Genomic DNA, 18,501 nt, shown 5'->3' on the forward strand with positions numbered 1-18,501 from the left:
CCGCAGTGAACATGCTTGGATTGATACGCTGTTCCATGGAAGGTGCACCACACACGCACGCACACACACACAAGCTGCAGCATTAATAGCAGTAAACAGAGGTATAGCAGCGTGCCAGAAGATGTGCTAACTCACTGCTTAAGCTGCCAGAGCGGGTGTTAGATGTCGGGGAAAACAATGTCGTCTTGTGCGCGCGCTCGAAGAGGAAAAAAAAAAAGAAGAAAGCATGGGACTTGCAAACAATGGCATTCTGTGAGCATCTCCGTCAACAAGGTGCTTTCGGTAGAAAACTCCAGAGCAGGCAACGGGAGAGAGAGAGAGAAAGAAAGAGAGAGAGAGAGAGAGAGAGGCGGGGTGATCAAATGATATCACATGGTATCATGTTGTTGTTTGAATCAATCACAGGGACAGCTTAGAAACATCAGCAGCCATGGCAGCAACAGGTCACTTTCACTTGACAAAGGTCCTGTAATGCACAGAGGATGCATATATATATATGCATCCGGGTGTGTTTGCGTGTGTTTATTGGAACACACATAAATAAATGTATGTATCGGCGCGTTTTTGTGCGCAGTGAAAATGACGCGTCGTCAGAGAACGAGCAGCTGCTGAGCCGCAGCATCGACAGCGACGAGGAGGCGGCGTCCGACAAGCAAGGAGCGGCCGACGCCAACAATCCCAACTTGTGCCTCGTCAACCTGGGGAACAAGCCCGACCTCTGCCTGCTCTCACTGGGCCTCTTGGAGCGGGACAGGTCCAGCAACGGGGGGCCCGCCGCGTCGGCCGGACCGGCCAATCACATCCAGAGTCCCAACCGCATCAGCAGCGCGAACGCAATCAATAACAACAATAAAACCCCGGGGGTAAGAAGATGAGATGAGGATGATCCTCAGTGGAGTTTCATCTGGAAACCACATCATTTTCTTTGATATTTCTTTCATATGACCACACAGATGCTTCAGAGCCGGAGGAAAAAGATCTTGGATCTGTACGGCAGAGCCTGCAATGTCACGGAGGGTAAGTTTCTCTCTGCCACTGATGCAACTATCCATCCTACCGAGCTTTGTTATCAAGAATTGATTTGTGTCCACACTGCGGGCGACATTCAACTTGAGATGAGCGGCTGTAGACGATGCGTAGTGAAGTGAGAAATGATATATTCTTATATATATATATATATATATATATCTCATATTTCGCTCTACGAAGTGAAACCGCCTGCAACAGCAGTCATTACCTCTCTCTGCAGACATATCTTTCGTCAGTTAAATCAAATTCAGTACATCGGCATTTTGATGCTTTAGTCCTGTTCATTGAAGGAAAAGTCAATATGAAATCCTCTGGGAGCTTTTGGGGTATTTGTCCAATCTATTCACCAGAGGTGTGGACTCGAGTCATGTGACTTGGACTCGAGTCAGACTCGAGTCATGAATTTGATGACTTGAGACTCGACTCGACAAAACGTACAAAGACTTGCCACTCGACTTGGACTTGAACACCGATGACTCGTGACTTGACTTGGACTCGAGCCTTTTGACTCGAGAAGACTTGCTACTTCCCATGAAAACTGGGGGAAAACATTTTCACACCACCGCGCCGCTCTGTTTATCTGCATCTGTCATAGAAATGTGCGCCACCTGTATGCAGAGAGCGCGCGCTGCCTGAACAACATCCAATCACTGCAGTCCATTTGACCGTATCAACGAGACAGCTCGTTCATGGTTACAAAAATCGGGATTTTTGAACCCGGATTCAGACTCCGATGGAAATCCTCGCCAACATTATGTCAACGTCCGTTTTAAAGTAGTGTAATGAGCTGAGTTAAAGTTATTAGTTAATCAGTTATGCAGATGTTGCATGTGTTCACGTTATGCTTTGTTACCAGCTGTAGTTACGCGAGACAACCCGAGTTTTGGAGGGCCGTGTATGCGGAAGTGTTCGTTCGGCGTGGTGACGGCCAACAGTGACCGAAGTTGAGTTGTTTTATTTAAATAAATGCAGCGGAGTTGCAAGCCAGTCATCGCCTCCTTATTTACGCTGCAGCATTGGGGTGAGCGTTACAGTACTATAACACAGTCACAGTCCATCCACCATTACCCTTCCCTTCGTAGTCTAGGTCTGTGAGGCAGCGCACCATCACCCAGGGTTCCCCGTCCCCACTATAATAAAATGACTCGAAATGACTCAAAACTAAAATGGTACGACTTGTGATTAGACTTGAGACTTGTTGGCTGTGACTTGTGACTCGACTTGGGACTTGTTGGCTGTGACTTGTGACTCAACTTGGGACTTGCTTCGTCTTTGACTCGACTTGACTCGGGACTCGAGGGCAATGACTTGAGACTTGCTTGTGACTTGCCTAACAGTGACTTGATCCCACCTCTGCTATTCACACAATACTACATACAACCCCCAAAAAACCTTTTATCCCAGTCTCGATGTAGCTGAGTAACGCCGCTGTCCCTCTCCAGGCCTGAGCCCCACAGAGCTTCCTTTCGACTGTCTGGAGAAGGCCAGCCGCATGCTGAGCTCCTCCTACAGCAGCGAGGCGGCCGTGGTGAAGACGTGGAGGCACCTGGCCGAGAGCTTCGGGCTGAAGCGAGACGAGATCGGCGGCATGAGCGACGGCCTGCAGCTCTTCGAGCGAGTGAGCACGGCGGGTTACAGCATCCCCGACCTCCTGACCCGCCTGGTGCAGATCGAGAGGCTCGACGCCGTGGAGTCGCTCTGCTCCGACGTGCTGGGCAGCGGCGAGATGGCGGCGGCTGCCGGTCGCCAGGGCAACAGCAGCTTTCACAGCCAGCTGGTCTGCCCGTCCTCGTGCCAATCTCCGTCCCAGCGCTGCGCCAGCGTCTGAAAGCGCGCGTGATGGAGCAGAGACTCGAGACTTTTCGATGCACGCGTGCGAGGACAGCGCCTGCGCTGAGAGGACGGCGCGCGCACGGCACACACACACACACACACACACACACGCGCGCGCGCCCATCACATGAAGAACTCCCAGTGCACAAGGCTTTTTTTTTGTCCCAGCATGCGTTTTCTCTGTCACGAAGTTTGTAATCCGAGATCCTTTCCAAAGGGCAAGTTTGAGAAATCATACCATTGATCTGGATTTTGAGCTCAGATACTTTCTCCTCAGAAATCAGTCAGTGCAGAACTTGCACAAAGTAATGGTCAGATTAAGTGTGCGCTGGACGCAATACAATCACACCTTTTGTGGCCTTTTTCCCACCGTAAAAGTTTTTCCACAAAAAGCATATAAAACTACAAGTGCCAAGTGAGTGCCTTTTCTTGGACGCTTAAGAGGAAGGAATGACGCTGCCTTACCGCTAAACCTTTTTAATGAGGGTGTTGATGCCACGAGACGCTTGTGGAAAAGCGACATGATGGTACGGTGCCTTTGGCTGCGCTGTAATCACAGCGGAAAGACGGCAGATATGAGCTCCCTGTTTAAAAATTTATCGTTATGTCCAGCTGTAAATGGTTAACCACCATCACACGGATCAAGCACACGTACTGATTGATTAGTATGAATAAAGGAATCCGATTGTTTAGCTCAATCAACGCGTGGATACGGACGTTACGCTACTTTCGGCATGAATCCACTTTTCCCAACTTTAACACACACCAACCAGCATTCTCATACACCAACAACTTCCATGGACACCCCCCCCCCCCCCTTATTACCCTTTTTACCCCAATGCTGCGGTCTAGTGCTGCCGCCAGCCCTAATTATTTGGCGTGTGGCTCCTGTGGGCCCCTAATAGTCTCAAGTGTTGTGGCTTACAAATGCCTGTGATTTCCAGCACCCAATTAAGCAGTTAGGGCCACTTAACCAGTGAAAGCCCAGTGGGAACGCAGTAAAAAAAAAAAAAAAACAGCATTATAAAAGAGAAATGCCATGGTAGAGGCTTGACGAAACTGCCCCTCGGGGGGGGGTTGCTGCACAGCGAAGGGGGCAAGAATGCAGCCCGTCGCGGTGGGAGCAGCGCGTCTCAGTGTGGTCGGCTCAGTCATGCTCAGAAAGGATTTGGGCTCCCCCTCTCCCCGATGGGAGCAACGTGGCGAATATGAACAACGTGCGGGCGTGGACGGGTTGTCCACCTCTTTAAAAAAATAAAGCAGCTGAAGACGGTTAAGTGCAGAAGATTCCGATACGCAGCGAGGTCGACCTCGAGAGGAGCGTCACGTTGAAGGCCATCCGAGCCGCGTCAACGAGTAACACGGCGTCGAACTGTGACAAACATTGACCTATAGTCCTACGTTGGTGCCCTTTTCAGGAATTGGACGGATCTTTATCGGAACGTCTGATGTTGTCAGAATTATGTTCCGCAACTTCTCTGCACCAAATCAAACACGTTGCCCGCTGCCAAGTTCTTTTTCCATTGGTCTGTCTTTCATATTTTACTTTGCAAACTCTATAATATTACACTTTAAAACGGCCTTCTCGGAGCAAATCAAATCAACACAAGTTAAATTTGTTATTGTTGCTATGTTTTGTAAATAATTGAACCGATGCCTGAAATTGTATGAAGGCCAACCCCGTCTTTCCGTTATTGTGCTGATGATGATCTGCAGGAGGCAAACATGGATTACCATGCCTCAGTAACACGTACAGAACATATAGAAACACACAAAAATATCAACGAACCAAAGTATAACTGTATATATAACTTATTATTGTACATAATGTATGCATTAATAAAGATGTATTACAAAAATGGCTTGGTATTTTGAGTTTCGTGACACATTTTTACAGTTCAATTCTATTGTAATTCAAGTTTTATAGATTTGTACTAATGCGGGCGTTTAATACATTTGGTGCTGTTATGCAATAAGTTGAAAGGCTAAGGATCTACAGCCATGTATGAGTCAGTATCTAAGGAGGTTGTACTCGGTCACAACGGCTGTTTGGGAAAAACTACTTATAATAAATAATAAATCAAAACAGACTCTTAAATCCAGGGTTTCATCATAAAACGCTAAACGTCACCAAAGCATTAGAGTTCAAATCATTCCCGAGTTAATGTTTGACTTTATAGTTTATTTAAAGTAAACAGATTTAACAGAAGTAAAGAGAAGTAAAAAGATTTCTTTGGCCACCTCACTCAACCATCAGCATAACACAGGCCAAACGCACACATAATAATAAAAGGTAATGAGCCATATACATTGTTTTAGAGGTTAATGAAAATGTTATACAGTAAATTATCCACATAGTCCATTCCAGACTGTCAATGGTACTACGGACACTGTCAGAGTCTGTCAATGGATTAGCAACACCAAATGGAAAATGAATAATCACAACAGCCCCCAGTTCATTCAGCACTAGTCCAGTTAGTAAAAGATCAATGAAAGTAGCTGCGGCTCATCAAATGACGGATGATGTCATTGGAAAAAGACTGCAGGACAAGATTAATAGATTATAACTTCATTTTGGGCATTAATTCTATCCCAGGGATCTACTTCATAGTATTAAATATTTCATTATATATTTGTACTGTACTGTTATTCTTTTTTGTTTGGCAACAGTAAATAACATAAAACTTTGACAAACTACGTCTTACTCGACTAATGCATCTTGGTTGGCGAAACTTTTCCCCTTCGCAAATACAAAACACTTCTCAAGCTGGAGGAATTTTGTTTTCGACAACAGTTATGTTATAAACCCGCTGCTGCACCCACACACACATCTTTTTTTCTTCTTGTTTTTTTTCATCAAATCCGTTCCTTTCCCCACCAACAATCAGCCACTCCAGTGGCAGCTGCCACTGCGCACCACCTCGTCATCAGGCTTTCACTATGTGGCTGCGTGTTTGTGCCAAACATTCCCGATGCCTTAGCTAAAAGATGGTGTGTGTGTGTGTGTGTGTGTGTGTGTGTTTGCTGCCTAGGGATCAGTCTGGTTCAGAGAAGGTCGGTCTCACAGTGGAAATGCCAGTGATGCTCCTGTGGGGCATCAGGGCAGCATAGAGGCCTTTCAAACTGAAGAGCCTTTAGTCTGATAACACACACATACACACACACACACACATTGGGTAGGTACACACAAGTGTGTGTCTTCGGGGTCGTTTTGGCATTGACTTTAAATCACTTATGAAGCCATAAAGTGACACTTCAGCGCAAGGAGTGCCGACCCTGCGACTAATTTAACCTCTGCCAGTGAGTAACACATTCGGCCCTAAACACAACAACCGCAGGCACACACACTCATCCCCAACAGTCAACCGCGAGCCTATCAAACAGCAGGAGTACAAGTACCTCCCAGACCTCCGTCAGGTGTTGGGATCGGACCGCTCGTCCTTCTGGAGTGAGGGTTGAACTCTCTAAGTTACTACACTGCTGTCAACAGCCATTCCTGCAGCTCCCGTTTTTAAGGAAATACAAGGACAAAATGTGTTTGAATCCCTCCAGGAACAGTTAAAGCCGAAAGTGAGATGTGGCGGATAGCACAAAGCTTGGCCAGGGCAGGACTGAGGAGGAAATCAACAAAGCCTTTGGCGCACTGATGGGTTCATTAAGTGAAATAAATGTTGAGATACTTTGTACTAACCACACAGCCTGGAGGCACAGACATGATCAATACCAGTCCTCCCATCTGACCCTCGGAAAGATGCGATAAAACAAGGTGATCCATTTAATCCTTCATTGGGCCCGCAGCGGGGAAATTCACAGGGTCACAGCAGCAAAGGTCAAAGTGCAAACACACACGGTACAGGAAACAACAACTATTGAATAAGAAGAAATGCAAAAATATGTGCTGTGGCTGTGAAGATGCTGCTGCTGGACTACTGATGCCTTCACATCCCTCAGGCTGCTTTTCATACAGTACAGCAAGACTAAAAAGCCATTTTCACATGTGAGACTCTTAATCCATTTCAATGATGGCAAAGTAGAATTAAAAACCCATTTAAAACAAGCCAGTGTGATCCAAGCCCGTCCACCATGAACAGGCGCAGACAGCTGCTTCCACTCACAGCTCCTTCCTGCACGGGGGCTAATTTACAGTCAGGTATATCCCCACAGCCGCCCCGCGCTTATTGCCTCACTCAAGCAGCATATTTACATTACATTTGGTGGTCCGCCACGTCGGAATCGCTGATTGACTCGACTTCACGGTTGCGCTGAAGTGGAACCGCTAATGTTTCCCCCTGCCGGCTTCCTCCCACCAACCAAATAACATTTTAATGAGGTTTACCCGCCAGACCGCGGCAGGGCCACTCTTCGGGGTTAATTTTGTGACTCCTCCAAGCGGGGAAAACCCAGACATAAATCAAGACCGTACGCCGTTTAAAGCCGTGTGGGCTGATGCTGCGCAGGGTGGACTGGTAGAGTTAAGCGTGTTAGGGAACACGGACCAGACTCAACTGAACTCATGGGAGTAAATAAATCAGCTTTGGAAAGTTCCTGATGTGGCCATAAACGGAGTAGTCCCCCCCCCCCCCCCCCGTTAAATGTGATACTTCCACCGACACTGATGCAGGTATCAAACCCCTCAGCCTAACAAGCAGCTGGAAGACGATTGTACATTCAAGTCAATTAAAGAAGTATTTCAAACCATGAATAGTTGAAGAGGTAACGTTCATAATCCACGGGCCCAGTGCGTTCCAAGGACATTTTTTGCCAAAATACTACGTGTGTCATGTTGTTACCCTGCTGAGCCTCAGGTTTTATTCTGCAATGCATTTATTCAAAGTTTGAAGGCTGAACAAATCCTAAATCATAACACCTCACATTGTGTTTGTTTTTTTCAGCCAATGCCAATAGTCTTTAAATTCCTATTTGCAGCAATATCTGTGAAAGAAAACGACGGCATGCTCAAGGTGAGGGAAAAGATTCTATGACAAAATAAATCACGAGATGGTGTGTGTTGCGCAACTGAACCGGCCACGGTCAATAGAAAGATAATTCTAAATTGAACAAAAGCTGGACATAAATAGCAAGATTCAGAATCCTCAAACATGAATAAATTAAGATTAAAATTCTGTACGAGAACCTCAATTGGTTTATCTGAGATTTTTTACATTAGCAACTGAGATGCAGTTCTCATCTGTTTAAAACTCAATAGCTCCAAAAGCTTTGCCTATTAAACAAAAGAGGAGTTAATGGAAAATGAAAGTGAATGCGCACTTTATCATCAAATTCTCATTCAGTCTGAAGTCTATGAGAGATGGATGCGGATGAAACCGTTGACGGCATTATGACCTCGACAGATTCATTTAAACCCAACGGCACCGCATCGGTCTTAAAGTGACACAAAACTAACCGATTTGGGGATTGGTGAGGGTTCACGGCGAGGCAGACCTTCGCACGTAGTGAAGGATGACTGTTTACGTGGCTGCAGCGTGCAGAAGGTCTTCTGCTGTTGATCATTAGGTCTGATGTTTCCATGTGATATGTGATATCCTCCAGATGCAACACAACTCACAACAGCCACATCGGGAAAAGCAAAACAAAATGTGACCTCCTCTTGTATCTATAATATAATCTCCTCCGCGTGCGGATGTTGACAGTTGGTGAGATAGTAAACATATAAGCAAGGAAAGAATTGAAAAGGTACGCTGAGACTCAGTTAGAACACCCCCCCCCCCCCTCCACCTCTGGTCTCTAAAACGATGCCCTGGCAATTTAGTTTAACCATCGGTGGGGATTTAAGTTATACTACTCAGCGACAGCAGTGCACCCCTAAAATGACTTGTTTTCCAGTCATTTGGTTTCCAAGCCGTTGGGTTTTATATCGTCCTCGTGTGGGCTCTGGTGCCGGCCACACAATAAAGCAAGTGGTTAGAAACCAGAGAACTTTGGGGTAGTAACATTCCGTATCTTTAATGGGCTAAGACTCCTGAAACTTTATCAAGTGTTGAACCTGGGCTCTGTGATCCAGAAGCCTCCAAACAGCAAGAAAAAAAAAATCTAAGTTCCCAAAACTGAGAAACATAGTTAAATAAATAAATGCATTTTTAATGTACATTGGTTTTTAAATGTGTATCCTTTTCCAACAATGTGATGTAAGCAGTTTCCAAATCTCTCACCCAGGGAATTACTTCAACTATCTAAAGCAGGTCAAACATATGTGTTGTTATTTTCTTGTTTTTGTTATTTTGTGGGGGATTCCAACCCAATTGATTGTCACAACACTCCTCCAACATTTTGAATGAATTGATTCGATGCAACGTTTATTCCTGCCATTAATAAACCAAGGAATTCAGTGATTATTGACGAATCACTACTTAGTGACCTCCTAAGGATGACTAATAATGCACATTTACAGTATTCTATATTATCCAATTATGCAATGTTTAATTCCTTCATATTCTAACCATGAGCTAAATCCTGTTTCAATAAGTCAATTCAGGGCCTTAAAACTCGGATGCACTCTTTTCCAATTCAGACTAGCCGAGCGCCTCTGAGTAGGTTCTGGATATCAGCTTTAATTGTTCCAGTCCGTCCAAACTCCCCCGTCAAGCAACACCACCGGTATGTCCCACACGGAGACCATTACTCCCATTAACCCACTGGAACAAACAAATAAGACGACTTCATACAAAACATATGGATTTTAGCATTTCACATGCAGTCCGATCTTAACGTCCTTTTTGTTTATTGTCATTAAAAAGCTTCACAGTCGCAGCCTCTCTTCGTCTGAGCACATCGGACACTCATTAAGGCCTCCGGCAGCCATGGCGGCGGCTCCCATCGCGGAGAAACGGGTTACGCAACATCGAAAAAACGATTACTTCTGATAGACAAAGTAACTTCAACAGCATATTACTATGTCGACCAAGAGGGAAACTGAGGAACACACTTTGAGCACATATAAAAGAACACAGAAGGAGAGTCAGGCGTGTGCGTGCTATCGGAGGTTGTGGAGGACAGACCTCAGGTTGAGGCAGAGGAAGGTGTGCGTCTGGTTGGCGTTGCGATTAAGTTCTTGTATTTGGAGGAGGAGGGAGGACCGCTCGAACAGAGGACGGTTCTTCCTGGACAAAAGAAAGACAGAACACAACCCGTCAGCCAGGAGACGCCGCATGAAAGCCGGGCCCGGCCTAAACTTGGCCCAGAAGGCGAAGCCGCTCAAAGAAAAGACAATCCGACCGACAAGGGTCTGCATCTAACGTGACTTCAGCACACACAAAGATCATATAGATATATTACTGCTACTAACCAGAGATAACTTTATTGTGGTTATAATCCTAGTAGTTCCTTTCTGGACCCAGATGCAGCATTATGATCAGATTATGATCCTTCTGTGCAGACACGCACAGATGAGTGCGTCTACCTGATGCTGGAGAGCTTCTGCAGAAGGATGGAGAGCTTCTCCAGCGCCGGGAGCTCCAGGCGAGGGTTCTTGAGAAGCTGGGAAGCCGTTTGGAAAAACTCCTTACAGCTACATGCCTCCAGGAAGGGGTTCAGGTGTCCTACAGGGAAACAGGCGCAAGCGGAGCACAGATCCAAGGATATCAGCAAAACTTTTTTCCCCCGATGAACAACACATGTTTTGATCGTTGTTAAAAGTCCAGAGGAGATGGGCACGATCAACTGGAGATTTGCATAGAAATGGAAAGTACGCGGACGCACAAAGACCCAGTTAGACGGCTGCTGGTCAGACTCTCTCTGATGATTGTATTCGGATGAGCTTCTACAATCTGACTGTAAACACACACACAAACACACAGCGAGATGAAAGAGGAAGGCCTCAATCGACGCGGATGGGCTACACATTTTTTGAGAACATCAACCATGGACCATGTGATGTCTAAATTAAGTTCTTTTACATTTGTTTTTTGCTAAAGTCACACTCCTGCACCTTTTACTCCCACGCTATAAAAGTGTGAGGGACTTTTCTGACGGCATCAGATCACAGCAGAGAGAGGATTCGGTGAGATAGGAACGGATAAGACTCCTCGGACAGGATAGAGCAGGAAAGTACTTGGTCTGGAGTCGCCCCCACCTCAAGGATATGCAACCACTTATATCTGAACAATTGACAAATCATTTAGACAATACAATTATTTTAAAAACGGCAACATTCCGCTTTGTGTGTTACACCATACAAATAACACACTAGTTTTTTTACTTTTTGGACAACTTCGTTTTTTTTTTTCAAAAAACTTCCAGACCCAAATATTGTGTCTTATTAAGACCAGCGGTCTGAAGAATGTTTAAAGCACCTCTGACCACACAGCCCAGTCCTTAGAGGGGTCATTACCTTTTTTATGTGTGTTACATTCTACACATATGTGGCTACACAAATGCAGCACACACGCACATACAGGCACATTCCTCTGGGGGTTTGATGTTTGACAATATAAGAGCTGCGGGATACATCCAATAGTTAGAAACAAAAAAGGTAAAAAGCCCTTTTTGTGAAGTTTAAGTTTAGCCGCGTCGGTGAAAACAAGACAACAAGACAGCAGGGAAAGAACACAAACACATGCACACACTACGTTTATGTGTCCCCATGGGGGCTAGGAGCAGTGCATGAAGCAGTTAGGTGGTTAATGTACCCCCCTGATCCACTACAAGTTACGGACCTCTGTGCCGAGGTGGCCGACTGCATTCTGTGATCCATGAACGCATCGATGTGTTGTGCGACTGAACTTTATGCAGCAAGTAGCAGTGAGATGAGAGGTGTTGTGCGCTCGTGTGTGTGTTTGTAGGAGTACAATTTGACCTTTTTGTTTTGTTTTTGTTTTATTGGCAACCTTTAGGTGCGAACCGTTCACTCACCCTTCTCAACCCTTTCCCATCTCTCCTCTTCACTGCCTGTAAAATACAATTAGCAAGCCCTGCTAGACGTACGGTGCCCCTTCAAAACACACAACTGTACGCGTACACAGACACACAAACAGAACTGTGGCCCCGAGTCCCCTCACGGCACACAGCGATCTTCGATGATGCGACTCCCATGGAAACGCGCTGCAGCTGTGCCCCCCTCCTCCACCTCGTCCACCTTTGGGCTCTCCATGAAAGAGCCAGGAGGTGATGGAGGACACAGGTTTTACGACACGTTCTAAATCTTTTTTTGCGTGACCAGTGCTTGTGATTGATGTGAGCCCGGACGAAGCGCCCCTTCTCACATGTGGCTTCTATGTACGTATGATACGGAGGATTACTGCAGGAGGAGCTAGTATGAATCACAAGTTAATAGTGGTGGTAAAGACAGTCGCTAAATCCGAGCCAGAAGGGCAAAGAGGATTGTATTATTTAAAACAGAAATAGCCTTAAAGGTCCGTGAGGTCCTGGAAAGGCTGGGAATTTAAATATACGAAACGATTTTAGTTGCTTAAATGGAGTCTCCGAAAAAGGGCTCATATCTTTTTTTGGACTCCTTCAGTAATGTCTCACAGTATTATGTTCTTGGATAGCCGGCTTTCCACAGCTTACTAAAAGTTACTGTGTTTAATATTAGTATTTCAACAAGTACTAAAACCGGATGAAAAACCTCAAACAAACTAATTGACACAGGAAACTGCAGTGCACAGCCTGTGGTGACAGAAATATACCATGAATGATGCCTTTCCCCCCCCTCCCCCTTTGACAGCCACAGCTGATCAGGCTTTTGCCTCAAAAGGGGGAAGAATGGGTTTCATCTTTTTTTTTTGTTGCTCACAATCATTCAAGGTTTATGGCTTTGTACTCACGGGACTGTTCAGACAGCTGCATGAGGACGTCCACAGGTGTGTGCAGACCTCCCCGGCCGGCCTGAAGCACCGACAGCAGCACACACACTCCTCCGTAGTGGATGAAGAGCCCTCGGCTCTCCTCAGACATCAGCTCGGTACGGAGAGCTTCCAGAGCCTGGGCCAGCACGTCGGCTGGAGACCAAAAAACGTGGAGTTTTTCATCCTTCTGCACTCACATTTCAGGTGCTTTGAAATAAAGCGTGATCACTAATGGTTTATGAAATGTCTGGGCTTCTCACCTAACACTTTCAAAAAGTCCAAAAGGGCTGGATTTATACAACCCCACCTAAGATAAAAGCTTTTCTTTTCATCCCGGATTGAGTTTGGTTAGCGGCGTCTCAGAATGGTATTCATTATATGTAAGAGCCTGGCATATATAAGAGGGAAGAAACATCTCTCCATTATACTCAATCTGCTTTCCCGTCAATCTAAGGAAGGGGAGAAAGAGAAGATGGCCACCAGATTGACAGCAAATATTCTCTACAGGATCATTCCGATGGAGCCCTCGAAGCAATGCGTGCAGATGAAGGCTTAGTTCAGAGGAGAGTTTTTAAATCAAATATGTCAGGATATGTGGGGAAGAACCGCAGAGTACACAGAGGTTCTTCGTGTGGAAGGCAGCTAGAAACTCGTCATCCTTTTCCACTGAAGCCTCGCCAGCGGCTGTCTGACACCGATGCTTTATGTAAAGAAACTGAATCGTTGGATAGACGTAGGAGTTCCAGAGAAAATAATTTATTTTAACCTGACGACAACCTGACAAGCAGGTAGAAAGAGTATCAATCTCTCGTTGGCACTAACAGAAATATTGGGGGTGTGGTCACTAAAATAAATACGAATAATCGTAAAATGTTTAAAATGTCAAAGCTATCAAATGTTATGGCTATTCATTCAAAAGCTGGAGGCTAAATCATCTGCGTACGCTCGGATAAGCTGCTCTGATTAAAAATGGCCAGCAGTGGTTCATTAACTGCAACAGATGGAGTACACAAACAGGACGGTGGATCAAAGTATATTCCGGCTTCAGTCATCTCTTCACTCCCCTCCATATGAAATATGACGTTTAAATGGCGAGTGAGAATCGGAGGAGGCAAAGCATGTGTGAGAAGACAACACGCAATTAGGTTAGCATTTTCCAAATGGAATGCTTAAGATGCCCATGTGTTTCCAGTGTTGTTACCTTGTGTGACGGTGTGGAGGATGATGAGGGTGGAGAGGATGCGTGTGTGAGGACACGGGCTGCAGGAGAGAGGCCTTCTCCTGCAGGGCCCGGGCCGGTCTGCCTCCTCCGTTAACCGGGCAGCCGGCTTTGATGCGGCCTCTCCTATCCTCCGCAGCGTAGCAGAGTGGGCTACGTGCTGAGAACACACATCGGTCAGGAGTCACTGTGATTGCTGCGTTACTGCACTCAGTCAAGTCTGTATCGTAAAATGACGACAAAATGGACGACTTCCATCTCACGCAGGAGTCAATGAATTGGTGCAGAGATCTGCGGACAATACCTAAAATCTGTGTATAATGACACAAAGCCAGGGACAGCCTGTCTGGAGGCTGGTCAACACACACGGAGGGGCGGGGCATAACCACGTTTCTCATCTGAGCACAAATTGGAACTCAACAGGACGTCCACACTTGATAAAGTGGATATCACCTGCTCCACAGTGGATGTGTAGCTCTCCGATGTGTTGCTACGTCCTGAGGGAAAACGATGCGTGGTGTTTTGGTTTCAGATGCAAGGCTGTAGTGGAAGTGACCTCGCAGCTTTCTGTAGGACAACACGTCTCGTCTCTTACGAGGCCAAGCACCAATAAAAGAGGTTTAAATGTAATCCCCCGTGGTGTTGCTTTTTGGACAACTCATAGCGGTGTACTTCCGCTTTAGCAGGAGTTTGGGGCCACAGACAGCACAGCGACAGTGCAGCAGCCACGTTGGCCCACAGAAAGGATCCTGTCTTTGCTTTACCTGTGTACTGCTGTCCAAGCGCCTTAAAGCCCAGTGGATGAGGCGGAGAAGGTTCAGGAGGAGGTCAGCCTCGGACAAAGGAGTGCGCTGAAGCTGATCCGCTAATAACGGCAGCACCTGAGGAGCCAAAGAGACGATCCACGATCCGTCGCGACCGTTTGCATTTGGGAAATGGGACAGAGAGTTATGCACTCAAAGCTGATGGTTGTAATAAAAATAGATAAGATCGCAGTGAAGTCGGGGCGAACGCGTCACCTTGAGGCATCTCTCGTTCAGAACCAGCTCAGGAGGCAGCCCGCATCGGCTGACACCTTTCCCTTCGCTTCCTGCTGCTGGTGAGAACGTCGGTCCGTCGACCACCCAGTCTAGAAGAAGGGTCAGGAGCTTCAGAGGAGTCGGACCGTAGCAGCGCTGGAGGGACGAGGGTGAAAGTCCATGACTAAAGCGGTCATCCGCAAGTTACTGTGTTTTAGTTAAAAAGTTGTTTTAACAGTGACAACAAACATCACAGTTATGATTTATTATGTCAGATGTGTAGAGTTAGGTAAGAAAACGATTGACTGTAAATTTAACTGTAAAAAAAAAAAAAAAAAAACACAGACACAGCTGATGAGCCGTACCTTGGTGCTGGGTCTTCCATAGTCAGCAGTTGTCTCCTTTTCGGGTGCTTCAATACACACTGTGCTCTTGAGGCTTGTTTTTGGCAGGCCTCTTTGTGCTATGTTGTGCTCATATTTCCTCTGAAAAAACAAAAACAATTAATGACAACAATTAAAACAGATATATTGGAAATTAAAATTAAAAATCTATTTTTAACAAATTCCCATGCTACAAGAAATAAATGCTTTTTATTCTTATTTTGAATTATCACCTGTGCATTTGTTAGTATGCGCTTACCTGCAGGTTCTCCAGTCGAGCCTGCACCCTCTTGGATTGGCTCTCCAACTTTTTATTCTGTTCATTGACTTCATTCAACTGTTGATATAGAAACGCTAAACGTCAATCTGTGCAAGCCCAGAGTGTAGAAAAACAATTACATCATATTGTTGGTTCAGTGCATAGAATTTGTTCACGCCTACTTTTTGAAGCAAGAAGGGATTCATTGAAAACAAAAATACTGTCAGTTCCAGACACTGATACCAAAAAAGACACAGTGCAAACTCATTATTATTCAATATCCAGGAGGGTTATGTCATAGCGCCTCCCAGTGGTCAAAGGTACTAACTGCCTCCTGGCTTCTGCTCCTTCACTGAAGATTGAATCACTTTGGTCACTTTAGGTTTGAAGAGAGAAAATTCCACTCAAATATTTAAAAAGCTGATATTGGGCTTGTCTTCACTTTGGATATTTTCCCCAAAACAAATGCAGCATGAAATGTTCAGGCATGAACATACATAAAAAACTACTAAAATCAAAATAAACGCTTGTTAATTTCTTCAACATTTCAGCCCTTAAGGTAATATAACTATATGAATGTTTTTGGATGATGTTTGAAGATACCGACACAATGCAGACAATGAGGGCCTGCATGTGGTCACTTCCACACCTGTTTCTTCATGCCGTCATTCAGCTCCTTGATGGTGTCAAAGCTGGACTTGAGCCTCTGGTTCTCCTTGCACTTCTCTCGAAGAACTTCCTGCAGCCGGCTGACCTGCTGCTGATGTTTCTGGTGACACGTATACATAAATACACACACACACAGATGCTTACATAATGTAACAGTGCAGCTACACCAACAATGCTTAAATAAACTGCAGGTACATTAGGCTGATTTAAGTCATTTCCGTGCATCGCCCCTTATGGGATGGGAATTTCTCACTGCCTATGACAGTGATTATATTACCTTAGTTTGTTTAATTTGTCTGATTATTTGATTGGCCACCATCATGGGATATAATTGTAAACAGGTCAGGTGAATTATTGAATTTCAAGTGTATTTCCTGGAAACAGGATTCTTTTAATGTCTGAAACCTAGAACCTATGAACACACACATGACTTTACACCAATGAATCCTTCGCACTAAACATACACTTAGTTTGTAGGGAAATTATAAGTAGCTATATGGTTAATCATTAAGTGACCTGATGCGAGTCTGACCTCTTCTTCAGCTGGTAAACAAATGTGTAGCATCTCCTCCATCTCGGCAAGCCTCAAAACAGCTTCCTCCTCCTGCTGCTTCAGCCTCCTGTCTCGCTGCTGCAGCTCCCTCTCCCACTGCTGCTGGCTGTATCGCTCCGCCTGTATACACATAAACACAAACACACATACACACAAACATTGATATTGCTACACATTAAATACTATCGAACACTCCTTATCCGACCCAAGTAGGAGGTGTTGTATCCCTGCCACCTGTCTTAAGGGATAAACCACTATGCAGCTGTTCTGCTTTCTCACCTTTAGTTGTTCATAGATGGTCATCATCTCCTGGTAAACCTTTGCCACTACTAAGGAAGAGTCAGGAGGTCGGCGAGCTCTCTGTGATTCCCCGTCGAACTCAGTTTCCTGGGATCCTCGGCTGTCATCTAGACAAGAAGGCAAGGTCACATCTGGAAAAATCGAGTTGTGACAGAGGGAAAACCCATGGGTATGTCGTTATCCATCTACAGCAGCCGTTGTATAGAAGGTCAATCGCGAGGAAGTATTTACTTTTAACAATGAATTAAGTGGCAAGCTCTTCCACTGGCCACCTTAATGCTCGGACACAAAACACGCACCGGTTTCTGTCAAGTGCACGTGAGAATCCTTAATCGAGAATCCTTAATCGAGCAAACGTCTGTTGTCTGTGATATAATCACTGTGCACTATGCTATACCCATTTGACTGGAGTTACAGCAACCGAGAGATGGCGGAACCATCAACATAGTCATCTGTCTGAATCATGGAATATAAATAAACCTGCGTGAGGTTTCACTCACCATCACCACTGGCTCTCGGGGTGACGACGTGAACGTCTTCCGGAGGGGACGGAAGCTAAAGGACATCAACATGCCGTAGCGTTAGGCAGCTAGCAGCAGTTAAATATGGCACGCGAGTCCATGTAACTTAAAGTAAACTATAACGTCCCATTGTTACAAAAGGATAGAGCGGAAGGAGAATGTGTGTGTGCTTTTGAAATTGTTAAACCCAAACCTGTTTCCTCCTCTCCACATAGTTCTGCTTAAGTTTGTCAACTCTTTCGGCCCAGTCAGAGTCTTTAAACTGTAGGTTCATAGCTCTTGTTGCTAAGGTAACAACGTCAAGAAACTTCGAAAAAGTTAAACATACATCCGGTTTAAACTTTCACAATAAAACTTACATGGAAATGGATCGTTTTTTTTATTGTTGTGATGCTTTCGCTTCATTTTTAAATGACTAAGTTCCAATACAACAAGATTCAACAATGAAAAATTATCCAACCTTTATTAGTTATGTTTGGAACAAAAAGTGGAATCAAAACACGATTCAAATTTGGCGGATGAATGATCACGTGACCTTCTTCCTTGGAAGACGTGCCCTCTAGCGGGGAAAGAATGAGCAAAATATTTGATTACAGCTCAGATTTACTACGATGGCCTTCTTATTACCTAGCTTCTTAACAAAACATGACTAGTAAAACATGCTGGCAGGCTATTTAAATAAATATTATAAATGTATGTAAAAACTGTTGTACCTACATATTAAAAACCTTTTTTACAGTTTAGATCTTTTTTATATTTTTCATTTGTAATCCTTATTCCAACAATCTATAAAATACGTAACTTCACCACACAATATTTGTAGATGACCCAGCCAATAAAGACTTTTGAACCCATATACTTTCACTAAGGGGAGCTGTAACATCAAGGGGTTATGCCGCCTTTTTGCATGAAA

The 18,501-nt window shown here is 45.0% G+C and overlaps 2 protein-coding genes across 2 annotated transcripts in view; one reads left to right on the forward strand and one right to left on the reverse strand.

Moving 5' to 3' along the window:
- The window catches only part of edar (ectodysplasin A receptor), a 31,017-nt gene extending 26,361 nt beyond the window's left edge, over window positions 1-4,656 (forward strand). The window contains exons 10-12 of the mRNA XM_037488369.2: window positions 575-863; window positions 954-1,017; window positions 2,472-4,656. Coding sequence (XP_037344266.2) covers window positions 575-863; window positions 954-1,017; window positions 2,472-2,857 — 739 coding nt within the window. The 3' untranslated portion in view covers window positions 2,858-4,656. The remainder of the gene's footprint in view (window positions 1-574; window positions 864-953; window positions 1,018-2,471) is intronic.
- A 5,197-nt stretch (window positions 4,657-9,853) lies between these two features.
- LOC119228595 (coiled-coil domain-containing protein 138-like) lies at window positions 9,854-17,192 on the reverse strand. The gene is made up of 11 exons (XM_062565189.1): window positions 17,047-17,192; window positions 16,747-16,887; window positions 16,195-16,314; window positions 15,546-15,623; window positions 15,269-15,388; window positions 14,904-15,059; window positions 14,649-14,765; window positions 13,867-14,044; window positions 12,645-12,818; window positions 10,280-10,418; window positions 9,854-9,980 (listed from the first exon to the last, which is right to left on the reverse strand). The coding sequence occupies exons 1-11, from the start codon at window positions 17,071-17,073 to the stop codon at window positions 9,854-9,856; spliced, it is 1,377 nt and encodes a 458-aa protein (XP_062421173.1). The 5' UTR covers window positions 17,074-17,192.
- Window positions 17,193-18,501: the final 1,309 nt, after the last annotated feature.

The sequence above is a fragment of the Pungitius pungitius genome, chromosome 10, assembly GCF_949316345.1.
Source record: "Pungitius pungitius chromosome 10, fPunPun2.1, whole genome shotgun sequence".
NCBI classification, from domain to species: Eukaryota; Metazoa; Chordata; class Actinopteri; order Perciformes; family Gasterosteidae; genus Pungitius; species Pungitius pungitius.

Excerpts from the sequence above, each read along its gene's own strand:
- LOC119228595 (XM_062565189.1), bottom strand. The coding sequence starts at position 17,073 with ATGATGACCATCTATGAACAACTAAAG. Across the intron at positions 16,315-16,746 it reads GTTTACCAGCTGAAGAAGAG|AAACATCAGCAGCAGGTCAG; the intron begins GTCAGACTCGCA and ends ACGTGTCACCAG. Across the intron at positions 10,419-12,644 it reads GCAGCTGTCTGAACAGTCCC|GACACCTGAACCCCTTCCTG; the intron begins GTGAGTACAAAG and ends GTTTCCCTGTAG.